The sequence below is a fragment of the Bos indicus genome, chromosome 21 (assembly GCF_029378745.1).
Source record: "Bos indicus isolate NIAB-ARS_2022 breed Sahiwal x Tharparkar chromosome 21, NIAB-ARS_B.indTharparkar_mat_pri_1.0, whole genome shotgun sequence".
Lineage (NCBI taxonomy): Eukaryota > Metazoa > Chordata > Mammalia > Artiodactyla > Bovidae > Bos > Bos indicus.
The window spans coordinates 25,579,732-25,597,605 of record NC_091780.1 but is presented as its reverse complement, the minus strand read 5'-3'; the positions used below and the strand labels follow the sequence as shown (position 1 = coordinate 25,597,605).

The following is a 17,874-nucleotide window of genomic DNA, read 5'->3' as shown; positions in this document are numbered from 1 at the left end:
TCTACCAGTCCATGCCCTGTTGGAATCTAAGAGGGTGGATTTCCTCCCTGGTGTTTCCTGCAGCCGTAGGAAACCGTTTCCTGGGAGTGGGGCCCTGAGTCTTGCTGTCAGTGCTTGGGGTCATTCATCACCTCCTGGCTCCTCAGGAACCCCCAATAGTCTTTCTACCTCCACCCTCCCCTACTTCAGGGCCCACATTCACCCCTCTGTGCACTGCCATGCACCCCGGATCCGTCTCATTTGAATTTTCCAAAGGCTCTTCCCATGTGGACAACTAAAGCTCTTCAGATTGGCACGGTGCCTGTTTATCTGTTCAATGACTAGTTCAAGGGCCATGAACAGGCAGAATCAGCCTGGTCACAGGTACATCTGTTGCAGACTCTCTGCCTGAAAACTGAAGATGACTTCAGCCATCAAATGGGGCCCCCAGTCCAGAAATCACTGTGTCACCACCCCTGGGGGCCTGTTCTCTTGGGACTTCAGGGAAATGATAGTTAATTCACGGTAATGACTGGACCACACTCAGGAATGAGAACTTGGAATGTTTCCACTACTTTGTTGTTCAGTAGCTCGGTTGTGTCCGACTCTTTGCGACCCCCTTGTACTGCAGCACGCCAGGCTTCCCTACCCTCTACTATCTCCAGGAACTTGCTCAAACTCATGTCCACTGAGTCAGTGATACCATCCAACCATCTCATCCTCTATCATCCACTTCTACTTTTGCCTTCAGTCTTCCCCAGCATTAGGATCTTTTCCAATGATACCTGTTAAAGGCCCCCCTGGCCCCAGCCTTCCCTTCTGAACGTCCTGGGGGTGTGACCAGTACAGACTTTGCTCTGCAGAGCCCAGGCGCTGTGTTCTGTTCTCTTACCACCACCCCCACCTCTCAGCTCCCTCACCCCTTTTTCTCTTCAGTCTTTCCTTCTTTTCTTTCTCTGTTCACACAGTGTGTTTTCTCTGCAGAGTGGGGGTGCTCAGGGAATTCCAAACCCATCCAGGGTCCAGGAGCCCCGTGCCTCTCAGGACTTCCGTGCACATGAGGTCCAGGCCCCTTACTGGCCTCCTGTGCCTCGCAGCCCAGGGGCGCCCACCCAGCGCCTTCCATCCTCTGCTCTTGTCCTAAGAGCATTAGTGTCCCTTGCATTGCACTGGACCGCCAGGGAAACCCCATCCTGAAATTTTTAACCATTTTGTTAACAAGGGGCTCGCTTGTTTGTTTTACATCAGGCCCCACAAATTACATAGTCCATCCCACTGAACTGGTTTTCAGGTTAAGTGTCACCTGAGAGGATTTCCTTAACTTGTGGTAGGGGATGCTTGGAGGGACAGGATGTCCTGGCCTGAGCTTAACCCTGTTGTTTTCTCTTGCAGCGAGACCATCATGTTTTTGCACCAGATCTTTTACCAAGGCCTGAAGGCCCGCATCTCCAGCTGGCCCACACTGGTCCTGGGTGAGTAGCAGCCCTGGCAGGGGTCCTCTGCCCCTCCATCCCCACCCTGACCTGGGAAGTCCCTCTACAGTGGCCACCCCCTCCCCCCCAAACCCCAGCTGGCAACACTTTTGTCCTTGCAGAATGTACCACAGGGGCCCTTTAAAAACTCCCAGGAACACTCAGAGGGCTCAGAAGAGGAAAAACAAATTGGCAAAAGCTACATTTCTGGGAGGAAGTGATATATTTTTAGTTTATCTGTTTTTCCTTTTTAAAAATAAAATATATGTACCCATTTGAGAAAATTCGAGAATCCAGAAAAGAAGGAAATGGTTAAAAATATCAGCCATAGTTCTGCTTCCCAAAGATAACTACTGTAAACACTTGGGTTTGTTTCCTTCCAATTCTTTTTTCTATGCATAGATCTTGGTGATTTTTTTTCCCATTTTACATAATTGCAAACATACTGAATATAGAATTTGAATCTTACTGTGGGTTTTTTTTTTTTACTTAACATTATTGCATAAGCATTTTCTCAAGCTGAAGCATGCTTTTTGATGACTGTGTAGTGCTCCAGGGCCCTGTGAATCTGCCACTGTCTACACAGACATCTCCCCCTTCTTGGCTCTTAAAGATGCTCTGCCTTTTTGCTGTTACTAGAAACAATAGTGTCTATGTGTGAGGTGGTCTCCATAGTAGAGAGCAGTTCCCTGAGATAGGTGTCCAGAGGCTGAATGGCTGAAACAAGGGCGGTGGACTCCCCGCTCTGTACCCACCGTCACATTTCTCTCCAAGTCCTCACTCCTGAGAGTGATGTATAGGAGTGCCTCTCACATCTTGTCTCTCCAACCCTGGGTAGCATCTTCCTTCCACCTAATTCAACAGGAAAAGGTGAGTGTTGTGTCAGTTCTGCTGTGGAGTCAAGGGAAAAGGCTCAGGAAGGTGAAGGGACTGCTGAGAGAGGAGAGGCTCCCCTGCCCACAGGCCAGGAGACTTCCACAGGGAGCGAGTGCTATTTCTATTTCTCTCAGGTCAAAGAGACCCATTTTCTCCAAGGTCAAAAGAAGAAGCAGGTGACTCAGTGGTAAAGAACAGGCCTGCCAATGCAGGAGACACAAGAGCCATGGTTTTATCCTTGGGTCAGAAATATCCCCTGGAAGAGGAAATGGCAACCTGCTCCTATATTCTTGCCTGAAAAACTCCATGGACAGAGGAGCCTGGCAGGCTACAGCCCATAGGGTCACAAAGAGTTGGACACGACTTAATGACTGAGCAAACACACACATATACACTAGAAAAAAGAAAAAGGCTGTACTTTCTGTCCTCGTAGGATTGATGAGATGATCCCCTGGATAGGTGGATGCCTTGCATGAGAGCTCCCACTTAGAGTTTGTTACAAGGAAATTTTTTCCTTTTATTGAAATGTAGTTGACTTACAATGTTGTCTTCATTTCAGCTATACAGCAAAGTGATTCACTTATACCTATGTATATGTTCCTTTTATAATATTCTTTTCCATTATGGTTATTATGGGTTATTGAATATAATTCCTCGTGCTATACACTGGATGTATGGGTGCTCAGACTCTTTGCAACCCCATGGACTGTAGCCCTCCAGGCTCCTGTGTCCATAGGATTTTCCCGAGAAGAATACTGGAGTGGGTAACCATTTCCTCCTCCAGGGGATCTTCCCTACTCAGGGATCAAACCTGAGTCTCCTATGTCTCCTGCCTTGGCGGGCAGCTTGTTTACCACTGAGCCACCAGGGAAGCCCTGTGCTATACAGTAGGACCTTCTCGTTTATCCGTTCTATATGTAAAAAGTTACAAATGCTAAACCCAAGCTCCCACTCCATCCATCCCCCATCCCCCTCCCCCTTGGCAGCCACAAATCTGTTCCCTAAGTCTGTGAGTCTGTTTCTGTTTTGTATATAAGTTCGTGTCATATTTAGATTCCACATATGAGTGATATCATATGGAGTTTGTCTTTCTCTGTCTGACTTACTTCACTGAGTATAATCATCACTAGCTGCATGGTCTTTCTCTTTAATGGGGTTAGTAAGCTGATGTTTTAGAGCAATGGTCCCCAACCTTTTGGGTACCAGGGACTGATTTCATAGAAGACAGTTTTTCCACGGACCAGGACTGGGGGGATGACTTCAAGATGTTTCGAGCACAGTATGTTTATTGTGCATTTTATTTCTAATCTAACACTGCTGCTGATCTGACAGGAGGTGCTGTCCGGGAGGTTGGGGGACCTCTGTTTTAAAGGCTCCATCCCATCCCACCAAGTGTTGAAGGGCAGGCTTGGGCTTTCAAGAGCTGGAAGGACAGGAGGTTGAGACTGATGGGCCAGCAGGGGCTGCAGAGCTGGGAGGGCAGGGACAGGGGACCCACAGGTGAGGGCATAGAGATTCAGGAAAGCATGTCATGAGGTGGAAAGCCCTGGAACAAGGGAGTCGGGAAACCTGGTTCCAAGCCAGCTGCTGACTCACCCTGTGGCCTCTGACAGGTCCCAGTCACAGATGGGACACTCTGGGAGGGAGGCCCCCTGGAGGGAGGAGGGCACTGGGGGGATGTAATTACAACAGAGGCCAAGGGCAACCCCCACAGGCACTCTGGAACCCAGGTGGCCCCTCAGAGAGGTCCCCAGTCGAGGCAGGGGCCGGCCTTCACAGCCCCCTCCCTTACAGTCACGGGCCCAGCTTGTGCAGGGCAGCTTCCTTTGGCAGAGAGCAGTTCCCACGCAGGGAGGACCCAGCTGACAGCCACTGGGACTGGTGACAGCCAGGGAAGAAGCACCTGTGTCCTAAAAGGTGCCCAGGGGGCAGGCACCCCACAGCACCCTCCACACCTGCTTTCTCTGGCCCTCTAGGTGTCAGACTAGATAGGGCTCCAAACCTTGTGGTTCTGATGTGATTGATCCCAGTGCCTGGGGCCTTCCTGTCTCTCCTAGGAGAGGGCGGTGGGGCCAGGGTCAGCTCCAAAGGCAGGGGGTTTCTCTGGGACCTCCCCAGCGGGTCTGGGGAGGCCGAGGGCCTGGGGGAGGGCGTCAGCCCCTCACCGCACATGGAGGGCGCCCCCGCTGCCCACTGAGCCCCGCCTCCTTGCAGCCGACCTGTTCGACATCCTGCTGCCCATGCTCAACATCTACCAGGAGTTCGTGCGCAACCACCAGTACAGCCTGCAGATCCTGGCGCACTGCAAGCAGAACCGCGACTTTGACAAGCTGCTCAAGCACTACGAGGCCAAGCCCGACTGCGAGGAGAGGACGCTGGAGACCTTCCTCACCTACCCCATGTTCCAGGTGCGCCGCCCCGCCTGCCGCCCTGGTAGGGCGCATGCGCACATGGGTGGCTGGGCGGTGGGGTCAGGAGGGGTGCGAACGGCGGAGAGACTGGCCTGCGGGACAGCCCAGGGGTGGGGGTCGTCCCACCCAAGACCCTGGCTCCAAGTCTGAGATCGGAAGAGTCTGAGATTGGAAGTGCAGTGGAGGTCCTTGGTGCTGAGAACCCCTGTCTCTGCGCCCCCATCCCTCTCCGGGGATCTGTCTCTCCCCTGTCTCTCATTTCATCGCCACCTCTCTCCTGCCTCACCTCCCCGCCCCCACAGATCCCCAGGTACATCCTGACGCTGCACGAGCTCCTGGCACACACCCCTCATGAGCACGTGGAGCGCAACAGCCTGGACTATGCCAAGTCCAAACTGGAGGAGCTGTCCAGGTAAACCTGCAGCGGGTCCCCACACCAGGGAACCCACATCACGGGGCAGACCCAGGCTTGAGGGTGCCCCCACCGGGAGTTCGCTGAGCCCAAATGGCCAAAACTCATGTTTCTGCTTAAGATTTCGAGGGGTGGGGACCCATAGCCTGTCCCACCTGGAGGCAGAATCCCCAGGAGCAGTCTGAGGGGTTTACGGCTCCAGTCCAGGTGGGCACCGGCCAGATGGGATGGGTGGCTTGCTGTCCCTGGCACAGGTGGGGCCCAGCAAGGGCCTGGGCAGTCAGTGGACCCATCTCCGGGACTCGCAGACACTCTCTGCCCATTTCCTTGTTTCTCCAGTGTCGATGTGTCAATGCTTGTGGCTGTAGGAGCTCCATGGGGTCCCGAGTGTTGGGCCTTCGTGTATCCCAGGCTCTGTTCAGCAGCAGGCAGTGTCTGTGGGTGGACAGGCGATGGTTGGGCCATTGTCAGAAGCCGAAGCCCCATAGTCAGGGCCTCCCCTGCTTTCCGTCAGTCCCTGGGGCGCAGTCTCTGCCCAGGCAGGAGCAGAGGGACCAGGGAGGAGGGATGCCACAGCCAGGCGGTGGGGGAGGGATTCCCCATCTGTGGGGGCGGGGCGGTGTGGAGGGAAGGAGCTTCAGACTCTAGTGTTTTCTGAAGGGGGAACCCACTAGAGTTTCTGATGGATGAGATAAGAGGACAGAGAGAGAACCTGGGAGTCGAAAGGGAGTCTGAGCCTGAGCAGCCTCAAGGATGGCACTGCCACGATGCAAGGTGTAGAAGCTGCTGGAGAGGCAGGTTGAAGGGGTCTGCTTTGCTTCATGGGAGCTTTATTGGGGGTGTGTTGGGCCTGAGATGGACGACAGCAGTGGAGATGACAAGGAGAGAGAGTCTGTGTTTGAGTCTGGAGTTTAGGGAGGCGAGATGGAACAGGTCATCAGCTCAGACATGGTATTTAAAGTCACCAGCTGGGACTTCCCTGGCAGTCCAGAGATTAAGACTCTGCACTTGCACTGTGGGAGGTGTGGGTTCGATCCCTAGGCAGGGAACTAAGATCCTGCATACCACGTAGTGCAGCCAAAATTTTTTTTTAAAAGTCACAAGATTGATGAGATCACCAAGGGAGTGAGTTTAAGCAGGAATGAGGTATGAACCAAAGGCTGAGCCCTGGGGCATTCACCAGTGGAGGCCAAGAGGTGAGGAAGGGCCTTATGGTCAGAGACTGGATGGGTCTGCAGCGGGTGGGGCTCAGCCACCAGCCCCTCTGGAGCCCCGCCCACCACCCAGAGCCCTAAACAGCTTCCCGAGTTCAACAAGTGGAACTTGTTGGGCAGCTGGGCAGAGGGAGGACCAATCTGGACTGGGGCAGGGCACAGACCCCACAGTGAAGAATTCGGGAGAAGGTGTAAGCAGGACGTGACTGCAGACTAACAGAACCGTTGTGGGGTGTGGACCCCAGTTCTCTCGGGCCCCAGGGAGTCAGTACAGTGTACTCTTCCCCAGGGAGAAGATGTGGACCCCCACTGTGAGTTCCTGGACCCTGTGGGATGCCCTGTCCCAGTGCAGGCAGGGGTACAGGAGGCACGTGGGTACCAGGGAACTTGGCCCAAGACCCCAGTCCCCTCTCCCCCCTGGTGCTGGGTGTACTGACTGCTCTTCCTTTGTCCCCCCACCCATCACCTGCACCTGGTCCTGAGCCCAGCCTGAGAAGCACAGAAGAGGGTTTTCCCATGTGATAGCAGCCCTTTCATCCTCCTCCTACCTTCCCTGGGGCCTGAGGAAAGCTGCAGCCTGACTAGAAGCCAGAAGATAACCAGCCCCTCCCTCGCCAGCCTCAGAGCCCTGCACCCCTCACCTCTGGGGGCCTTTGTCCCACTTCCTCTCCTGAACTCCTCACTCCTAGGCTCCAGGGTAACCCAGGTCATCACTTCCAGTTCCCCCAGGAGCCTCAGGCCCTGGAAACCCCAGGCCACCTTCCCAGAGTCGCCCCCAGCTTCCCTAACCTAGGCTCCCCCATCACAGACTGCAACCTGGGTCTGCCGTTTACCCTGAGCTGCTGCAGTTTATACACGTCCAACAGCCATCCCTAGGTGGCTCAGGGGTAAAGAGCCCGCCTGCCAGGGGCAGAGATGTAGGAGACCCAAGTTCGATCCCTGGGTCCAGAAGACCCCTTGGAGGAGAAAATGGCAACCCACTGCAGTATTCTTGCCTGGAGAATCTCACGGACACAGGAGGCTGGCTGGCTATAGTTTACAGGGTCCCAAAGAGTCAGACATGACTTGGCGACTAAATAACAAAGATTTTTTTTTTTTTTAATGTGGAGCATTTTTTAAAGTCTTTATTGAATTTGTTACACTATTGCTTCTGTTTTATGTTCGGGTTTTTTATGCTGAGTTTGACGGCACCTGACCAGGGATCAAACCTGCATTTCCTGAATTGGATTGTGAAGTTTCAGCCACAGGACCGCCAGGGAGTCCACCCCCTCATTTTGAGCACCTCTAGCCTCTTCAGCCAGTCCCCCACTCTGTGCAAGAGAGAGGGTTATGATTGCCTTGGGCTGCTTCCAAAAGTGAAGTACTTTTGGAGGCTGGAGAAAGGATGGCTACTTCCATCCACAGAACTACCTGAAAGGTCCCTCCCTGGCCCGTGCCCATGTGTTTTCCTGAAGAAGGCTAAGGCCTGGAAAGAGAAGAGCGTTGCTGGGAAGGTGGGGGTGGGATGGGTAGAAAACCAAAGCTTCTAAGGCAGAGACCTCATCTCGATGCCCCAGTCTGATAGCCGGCAAAAATGACAAGTTATCATGTATCACCTTTTTTTTACAATAACATTTTGCAGTGATAAGGGCAGTGGTCACCACCTTTTATTCAAGCACCTGTCACTGCATGAGGTCAGCCCATGCAATACATTATTTTCCATCCTCACCCCAACAGTTACAAATGGGAAGCTAAGTATTTGAGGGGTTGAGTAATGTGTTTAGCAGCAATCACACTGATTCCCCTGTTCACAGCTCCAGCTCCACCCATGTCATCTCTCATTGTTACGGGGTTTGAATTGCATCATGTCTACGAGAGAACTCTGTTAACCACTGAATACTCGTCAGCTCTCTGAGTGGTATCTTACTTGTGGAATTTCAGGCATCAACAAACAAAGAGGAGGCTTTGTGCTTTCCTTAGAATAGGTGGGGTACTTTTTCCAGACCTCCTTCCAAAAAATATATATATATTCACTACTTTCCTAAGACTCCTGGGAACACATGGAGGGTCTTAGCAAAGTTGTTAACTCACTCCTACCTTTTCCCACCAATGCTATTTTTAAAAAGCAGTTAAGTACTGCCACCTTGTGGAGAGGAGCAGTGTTGCAGCAGTCAGAACCAGCACAGAAAGTTGCAAGTGTTCTCAGATGAAGGGGCAAACTGTGTCTTGCTTAAACCTCCTAGTCGTGCTGGAGCCTATAGAAATAAACTGCAGTCAGTCTTTCCTTGAGCCAACTGGATTGCCAAGTTGGCAATCCAAAAATAAGGCATTCTGGAACCCAAACATTAACACTATATAAAGAGTGTGCAAGGGGGGAGAAGGAGGTGTGACAAATTGAGATAGTAGCATTGACATATACACACTAGCACATGTAAAATAGCTAGTGGGAAGCTGCTGCATAGCACAGGAGCTTAGCTCAGTGCTCTGTGATAATCTGGAGGGTGGGTTGGGGCAGTGGGAGGGAGGATCTAGAGGGAAGGGACATATATGTACGTGTATAGCTGATTCATCCGAATATTACTCCTGGAAAAACCATAGCTTTGCCTATACAGACCTTTGTCAGCAAAGTGATGTCTTTGCTTTTTCATACGCTGTTTAGGTTGGCCATAGCTTTCCTTACAAGGAGCAAGAGTCTTTTAATTTCATGGCTGCAGTCACTGTCTGCAATGATTTTGGAGCCCAAGAAAATAGTCTGTCACTGTTTCCACATTTTCCCCCTTCTATTTGGCATGACTCATTGGAAAAGATCCTGATGCTGAAAAGATTGAGGGCAGGAGAAGAAGGAAGCAACAGAGGATGAGACAGTTGGATGGCATCATCGACTTGATGAACATGAGTTTAAGCAAACTCTGGGAGGTAGAGGAGGACAGGGAAGCCTGGTGTTCTGCAGTCCATGGGGTCACAAAGAGTTGCATACAACTGAGTGACTGAACAACAACAACAAACAGCTGATTCAGATTATTATATCGCTAAAGCGACTGTCGGAGAAGGCAATGGCAACCCACTCCAGTACTCTTGGCTGGAAAATCCCACGGGCAGAGGAGCCTGGTAGGCTGCAGTCCATGGGGTCACGAAGAGTTGGACACGACTGATCGACTTCACTTTCACTTTTCACTTTCATGCATTGGAGAAGGAAATGGCAATCCACTCCAGTGTTCTTGCCTGGAGAATCCCAGGGATGGGGGAGCCTGGTGGGCTGCCGTCTATGGGGTCGCACAGAGTTGGACACGACTGAAGTGACTTAGCAGCAGCAAAGCAACCATACTCCAATTTCAAATTTTAATTAATCTTTTTAAAAGAACGTGCAGAGGGGAGAAACAAGCACATTTCCCCGAGGCAGGAAAGAGCTTGGTTTGTTCTCTGGATGGAAATGAGACCAGTGGTGGGGTAAGAGGCAAGCAATGAAGAAAGGATGTCTGCTATAAGCCCATCTTCCTCCCAGCTCTGCTGTCTCTCTTCCATGTGGGTCAGACCGTCTTTCTCAGCCTCCCAGAGCTGTTGGAAAATTAGAGGAGCCCGCCCTGTAAAGTGCACACACACAGCGGGCTCTCCGTGTAAGTAGGCTCTCTCACCTTTGGTGATCACAGATTCTACCTGAGAATCCAGGCTGTCTTCCCAGGTCTAGCCAGAGACCCAGCATTGCATCCTCCCTGGGAGGTGGGGGCCGCTGGTCTCTGACTGTTCATCCTCACAGGATAATGCACGATGAAGTCAGTGAGACCGAGAACATCCGGAAAAACCTGGCCATTGAACGCATGATCATTGAAGGCTGTGAGATCCTCCTGGACACCAGCCAGACCTTTGTGAGACAAGGTATGGCCTCTGTACCCTGCATCCCCCATCCATCCCCGGCCAGGTGGGCTCCGGCAGCGGGAGGCAGGCCACATTCAGGAACACCATCAGTTGGCTCAGCTGCCACGTGCTAAAGCCTGCCGGCATGACTGCGGCATGTTCCGGGCCTGCCCGGGAAAATGTGACAGCTATATGTAGACGGCGGTGTCTATACATATAGATGCTGATATTGTCAGTTTTCACAGTTTCCTTGTCTCCAGATGTAAACACAATTCTTCCCAGATGGCCTTGGTTTGTCTACTGTATACCATCGTAAACACTGACATGTCCTTTGAGGGAGAGAATACGGGGTGGAGCATGAGGCCAGGCTCTGACTGGCCCCGTGAGTCACAAGTAGTTGCAGTGTCGAGGTGGCGTTGGCGAGGGTCAGTCCCTCTGTCCTGTGCTTGGCCTCCTTGGCCTCTTGGGGAGGCCGTGATCACAGTGGTTCTGGGTGCGGTCCCCTTACTCTTAGGCTTCAGCTAACCTTGGGGACACTGTTGAGAGGCTCAGCCCTATTGAGAAGGGTGGGTGAAGCTCTCTGGGGCCCAAGGAACTGACTTCCAACTTGGGGATGTTAGAGCAACAATGCCTTTAAGGTCAGCTGGTTCAGATTGGACAGCCTGTGGGAAATTCAGTGTCTGCTGTTGTGCCCCAGAGGTGATGCCTCAGGATGGACCTCAGCCTTCCTTCCTTCCTTCCTCCCTTCCTTCCATCTTGTCCTGGAGGTTTCTGACTACATGAAAGGCTGGCCTGAGCAGCCGTCACTGGTCCCCGCTGCTCCTGGCCTGAACCCCCTCTACTGGGAGCTTGTTCTGAGCCCCTGTGTCCTTCCCCTGGGTCCACCCCGGGACCTGCTGACCCCAGAGCCAGCCTAGCCTGTGACCCACTCCCCTGAGCTGTGCTGTGCGCAAACTGAGGGGATGGGCTGGACCTGGAGATCAGACAGGGAGCCCAACAAGCCCTTTCTCATTTATTCTGTCTCACAACGCCCATGGATGCCTGCCCTATTCATGCCAGTCCAGCTCAGGTCTCCAGGGATGCCCAGAGAACCTGCCCCTCCCTCCAGAGCTGAATGTGCAAGGGAAAGGGGCTCAGGATACAGGAAAGAGGGTCCGTGCAGTGATAAATGTGGGCAGGAGGCAGAGTGGTGGCCCAGAGTGGGACTAGGGGGAATCAGGGAGGGCTTCCTGGGGAAGTGGCATTGGACTCTGCAGCAGAACACGCTGTGATCAGTTGGTCATGTCTACAGTGGCTGCATGTGGCAGCAGGGACTTAGTGTGTCTTATCAATCTCTCTAGGCCATAGCCAGCTCCCCACTTCTTCAGTCTCCTGCCACCCCCAGGCCCCAGCCTAGTCCTGCATTCTCACCCCAGGGGCCATGTCCTTCAGGGTTCCTTTGCTTTCTAAGGCCCTGGCCCTGGCTGGATGGGTCAAAGTTCTGGCATGGAGCTTCTCTCGTTATCACCCGCCCCCCCTGAACCCCACCATGTGGCCCCAAGGAGGGGCTGGAGGGGGTGTCTGAGTCACCTGTCTGCTACCAGGAGCCAGGGTCACCTTGTCCCACTGCCATGGCCACTGGCATCGCCACCCACATGCAGCTTCAAAGCTGGCTCAGAGGCACAGGTTGTCCTGGGAGATGGACTCAGGGTCTCTCCTCCGTCTGCAGGGTCCCTCATCCAGGTGCCCATGTCCGAGAAGGGCAAGATCACCAGGGGGCGCCTGGGGTCCCTTTCCCTGAAGAAGGAGGGCGAGAGGCAGTGCTTCCTGTTTTCTAAGCACCTGATCATCTGCACCAGAGGCTCTGGTGGAAAGCTTCACCTGACTAAGGTAAGGATGGCCGGGGCTGGGGAGCTGCTGGGGCTGGAGATCGGACACTACACTGACCTGGGAGTCCTGACCGACCCCAACCAGGGCCCAGACAGTGGGCAGGGACGTCAGAGACGCTCGAGTGTACACACACACACACACACGCGCTGACTGGTCCAACTGGAAGCTTGGAATGAGCGAACCATTCATGGGTTTTCTACTGTAGAAGTCATGGGAAATGGGAAAGTGAGTTCGAAGATGCCCAAAGACGCCCCCACAGCTGGGAGCTGGGACAGAGGAGCCAGGGGGTTCAGAGAAGCTCTTTCTTAAATTTTTATTTATTTATTTTTAATTTCTTTATTTTTGACTGTGCTGGATCTTTGTTGTTGAGAATGGGCTTTTCTTAGTTTTGGCAAGTGGGGACTGCTCTCTGTTGCAGTGCCTGGGCTTCTCATTGCAGTGGCTTCTCTTGCTGCAGAACACAGACTCCAGGGCCCACAGGCTTAAGTAATTGCAGCATATGGGCTCAGCAGTTGTGAGTCCTGGGGTCTAGAGCACAGGCTTAGTAGCTATGGTGCACGGGCTTTGTTGCTCCGAAGCATGTACGATCTTCCTGGACCGGGGATTGGACCCGTGTCTCCTTCATTGGAAGGCAGGATTCTTACCACTGGACTACCAGAAAAGTCCCCAGATAAGCCCTTAAAAGTCCCGTAGGTGTATGTGAGGGGCCAGTGGAGGATGGTCACATCTGGCTGAGGCAGAGCAGCACCCAGAGCCTTTTTCTCATTTCCAACCAAAAAGGAGTTCGGACAGCACCCGTTCCTAACGCCTTTGGGCACTCACCCCCTGCCAGCACCCCAGGCAGAAGCTACCACTCCCCAACATGGCACATGGCTTATCCCACTGCTGAGAGCTCAGGATTTGATCCCACTTCTGTCTCTTACACTGTGTGAGCCGGGACACTTCCCATGCTGGTCTGCACCTCACTTTCTTATCTGCTTTGAAATAAAGGTGGCTGTCCTCACCAGAGGCATGCACAGATGCAGGGAGGTGCCCATAGACCTGCTCTGGGAGCTGTGATGCCCCTACCTCTGTAGCGACAGCCTCCCCAAGCTGTGTTCATCCCCATGAAGGCTCGCTTCAGCAGATTTCACGTCTGAACATGCTGTGGCCTGGAGAGGGCCAGAAGGAGCCCTTAATTAAAGTAGAACATCAGGGAAACCATTCTTCCAGACCCTGGACGCCTAGCCCATAGCCTCCTGCAGCGCTAATAGATCAAGCAATGGCTTCGGGGAACCTACTGCTTATGTTAACATGTCGACAAATTAGTTGGTCGGCTGCACGGGGGGAAATTAATTTACAAACATGGAATACTCCAGTTTCAACCAAATTGTGTGTCAAGGAAAGCATTCATTATTTATTAGCTCTGGAGTTTCTTTTAGGAAGATCTCTGTCCAGACTGGAGGAATGGTTCCTCCAGCAGGTGGGAGTCAGTAGGGGTGGTTTGGACCGGAGACTTGAAGGCAGCTTTTCAATATGAAAGCACATGTCTTTGTGTTTGTTCATTTTATCTTATTTTGGTTTGAGGGGTTGTTTATTTGTTTGAGCTTTAAACGTCTCTTAGCATACTGGTAAAGGTGGAATCTGAGCACTACGCAAATTCTAGCCCTGCTACTTAGCCGTGAGTTACCTTACTAAGCCCCAGTTTGCATGTATACTCAGTCACTAATGTCTAATTCTTTGCAACCCCATGGACTGCAGCATACCAGGCTTCCCTGTCCTTCACTATCTCCTAGAGTTTGCTCAAACTCCTGTCCATTGAGTTGGTGATGCCATCCAACCATCTCATCCTCTGTTGCCCACTTCGCCTCCTGCCCTCAGTCTTTCCCAACATCGGGGTCTTTTCCAAGAGTTGGCTCTTCGCATCAGGTGGCCAAAATATTGAAACTTCAGCTTCAGCATATGTCCTTCCAATGAATAGTCAGAGTTGATTTCCTTTAGGATTAACTTGTTTGATCTCCTTGCTGTCCAAGGGACTCTCAAGAGTCTTCTCCAGCACCACAGTTTGAAAGCATCAGTTCTTTGGCTCTCAGCCTTCTTCATGTCCAACTCTCACATCCCTGCATGACTACTGGAAAAACCATAGTTTTGACAAGATGGACCTTTGTTAGCCTAGGATGAGGGATTTCAAACTTCTCCAGACTTGGGGCTACAAGGTCATACCTCGGAGCTGCTGTGAGACAAGAAGCAAACATGCAAGCTCTCCATCCCCAGCCCAACCTTTAGCCTTCTTCAGGGACGGCATCTCTGAGCCAGTCCCAACTGAGCTACTTCATTGGGCTTCTTTTTAATATTTAATTTTCTTTTAAGATTTTTTTTATGTGGACCATTTTTTTAAATCTTTACTGAATTTGTTACAGTATTGCTTCTGTTGTGTGCTAAGTCACTTCAGTTATGTCCGACTGTTTATGACCCCATGAACTGTAGCCTGCCAGGTTCCCCTGTTCTCGGGGATTCTCCAGGCAAGAATACTGGAGTGGGTTGCCACTTCCTTCTCCAAGGGATCTTCCCAACCCAGGGTTTGAACCCGTGTCTCTTACGTCTCCTGCATTGGCAGGCGGGTTCTTTACCACTAGCGCCACCTGTGTTTTGGTTTTTTGGCCAAGAGACATGTGGGATCTTAGCTCTCCGACCAGGGATTGAACCCATACCCCCTGCATTGGAAGGTGAAGTCTTAACCACTGGACCACCAGAGCCCACCCTGGGCTCCTTATATGAAGATAAAATTCTTCAACTTAAAAACCAGAATACCCACTTGGCTATGATGTGCACATACACGTGCGTGGCTGTCACTTTTAGAGTCCCTCCTCGCACTGACATTCTGGAACTCCGAACCTAGAGCATCTCCCCCCGCCAGTTCAAGGTAGCCCCACTCTTTTTCAGAACGGAGTCATATCCCTCATTGACTGCACCTTGCTGGAGGAACCGGAGAGCACGGAGGAAGAAGGTGAGTGCGAGGCCGCCTGCAAGCCAGTGTGCCCTCACACAAATCACATGCTCTCACTCCGAGACCTGGAGCCCAGGCTTTGGGAGGAGAGGAGTTCGGAGGTCATTGTCCTGGATCTGGAGGGGCCGATCTGGGTCTTTGGAGAAGGAGCTCCCTGGCCCAGTGGGTGACCACCTCCACCCTCTTCCTGGTTCCTTCCAAGCTCCTTGGGTCCCTGGACTCAGTGCCCTTGGGTTTGGGGGTCCTGCAGGTCAGAGAGCACCCCTCATTAATGCATCCATATGCTGCATGCACTGTTACTCACTGGACAGCCAGGAAGATGCCAGGGAGGTGCCAGGCCCAGCTCTGTCCTCCAGTGCAAACAGGTTGGGTATTCAGGGACACACGTGCTCCCACCAGAGGGAGCGTAGGGGACCATCCCCTGCAGTGAGGCTGGACAGACCAGGACCCAGGACAGGAAACAAGACTCAGGGAGAAGGGAGCATGTGAGGGGGACCTCAGCACACCAGAAGGGCCAGGTACGGGGGGCCCAAGTGCCTGGAAAGCCTTGGCATGGGGCTGTGTGTGGATTTCTGTCTCCTGGAGAATCAGAATTGGGGGATGGGCCTGTTATTTGGGGTTAAGGGGTGGGGTCACTGCTTTCTCTCAATTGGACCCAAGTTGCTCCTCGTCTCCCTGCTTCATGACTCCCCAACGAGGCTCCGGATCCCTGCCCTGGGAGTACACCAGCTGGATGGGCCATTTCTGCCCTTCTCTAGATCAGGGCTCCATGGTGGGGCCTGTGTCTGAGGACCTCAGATTCTAGTCCCCGCTTGGTCTCGGCTCAGGGTTTGCTGAGAGCTGGGAGCCTCATCCACACACATACACACGCATGCCCTGGTCAGCTCCATGGAGCTGAGCTCTGCACCCTTCATGACCCTCCACCCAGGGGAGCCAAGCAGCCCCGCAAGGCAAGAATAAACCTGTAGCAGTTCACCCGAGGCTCTTACCAGCATGATCATCTTCAGTCTTGGCCATAGCCGGTCCAGACCCCTGTGGAAACTTCAGTCCCCAAGTCCAGGAAAGGTAGAGACACAGCCCCAAGCACCCCCACTCGACATGCAGACACCCCACTTGCGAGCAGCTGAAACCATCGCATCCCCGGGTCACCACACGAATGGCAAGTAGAGCCCAGAGCTGTAGCAGGCCCTCCGCAACACTCAGACCAGTGAATGCGGAGGCATTGGAAGGAGTCCCTGAACTATGATCTTAGTCTTTCCAAATAAAGAGAGCTCAAGGGCCCTACAGGTTAAGAGCAGAAATAAAAATACCCAGGATTTACTTTGGCTTTGGGGACCTCTCAGCTGAGATAAATGTCCAGGCCAGTCCCTAACAACTCAAGATCTAAGGTTCTCCACCTGGCCCCTGGATCACCTTGGCAGAGCAGAAAGTGAAGTGAAGTGAAAATCACTCAGTCGTGTCCAACTCTTTGCGACCCCATGGACTATACAGTCCATGGAATTCTCCAGGCCAGAATACTGGAGTGGGTAGCCTTTCCCTTCTCCAGGGGATCTTCCTAACCCAGGGATGGAACCCAGGTCTCCCGCTTTGCAGACAGATTCTTTACCAGCTGAGCCACAAGGGAAGCCCAGGATGCAGAGCAGAAGGGCCTGGCTTAATCCCTGCCCAGCATGGGGGTGGGAGTGTCTTACGAAAATCCTCCCTAGGGACCTCAGCCCCTCACTGGGGTTAGGAGAGCAGGGTCAACTGGGGAATCCTAAAAGCTATTCTGATACGGAATCAGAGCTGTCCCTATTGGCTGGAAGCTACTCTGTACTCTAGGCCTCAGTCTTACCATCTTTGAAATGGGGATTCCTCACCTTAAAAAAGAACAAAAAGTTCTGACTTAGAATATGAACTTACGGTTTCTGGGAGGAACAGGATTGTTATGGACTTTGGGAAGGTCTTGTATACACTGTTATATTTAAAATGAATAACCAACAAGGACTTCCTGTATAGCACAGGGAACTCTGCTCAATGTTAGTGGCAGCCTGGATGGGAGGGGAGTTTGAGGGAGAATGGATATGTGTATATGGATGGCTGAGTCCCTTTGCTATTCACCTGAAACTACCACAATATTGTTCATCGTCTATACTCCAATACAAAATAAAAAGCTTGAAGTTTGGGAAAAAATTAAAATACACCAAGGCATGAATCCAGAAAAGACAAAAATATAGTTCTGAAGCTGGCAAGAGGCCCGATGCCCTAGCGATGCCATGCCTTCACCACCAGGTGAGGCAGGCATCATGCAGTTGTTTTCCAACTCAAAAAAGGCCCGCACTCATCCTGCTAACTCCGTGTTTTGCAACTGGAAGCCAAAGGGTCCGGCCAAGATGTAGACCACTTGGATTTCAAGATCGGGGTGGAGCCAAAGGATTCACCACCCTTCACGGTCATCCTCGTGGCCTCGTCCAGACAGGAGAAGGCGGCATGGACTAGTGACATCAGCCAGGTGAGCGGTATCACCTCTCCCTGAGGGCAGGTGGTCCCCTTCTTTCATGCCTGCTGGAGGAAGGGGCAGCTTCAGGGTCCTAATGGGAAAGACACAGGTATCAACAGGAACAGCCCCATCCAAGGCTGAGCCCCGCTAGCTGTCTACTCCCCCGAGGCCCCTAGGCCTCCTGTCGGTCAGGGGGCCCCTTGCATCCAGAACATCCATAGGGCTGGTGTGAGACCCCAGGTTCCTGGGCTCCCTGTGGTCCCCTGAATTTATTACATTCACATCTCTGGTACGAGGCCTGGAACCTACACATTAGCCCTGCAGTGGACAGAGGACAGAGGAGGC

General features: G+C 52.5%; 1 protein-coding gene across 3 annotated transcripts in view; it reads left to right on the top strand.

Moving 5' to 3' along the window:
- RASGRF1 (Ras protein specific guanine nucleotide releasing factor 1) overlaps nucleotides 1-17,874 on the top strand; it is a 100,290-nt gene that overhangs the window by 42,794 nt on the left and 39,622 nt on the right. For all 3 annotated transcript variants that reach the window (XM_070775236.1, XM_070775234.1, XM_070775235.1), the window contains exons 6-12: nucleotides 1,372-1,451; nucleotides 4,542-4,735; nucleotides 5,041-5,150; nucleotides 10,098-10,216; nucleotides 11,904-12,064; nucleotides 14,987-15,050; nucleotides 17,405-17,541. In XM_070775236.1, the coding sequence (XP_070631337.1) occupies nucleotides 1,372-1,451; nucleotides 4,542-4,735; nucleotides 5,041-5,150; nucleotides 10,098-10,216; nucleotides 11,904-12,064; nucleotides 14,987-15,050; nucleotides 17,405-17,541 (865 nt within the window). The remainder of the gene's footprint in view (nucleotides 1-1,371; nucleotides 1,452-4,541; nucleotides 4,736-5,040; nucleotides 5,151-10,097; nucleotides 10,217-11,903; nucleotides 12,065-14,986; nucleotides 15,051-17,404; nucleotides 17,542-17,874) is intronic.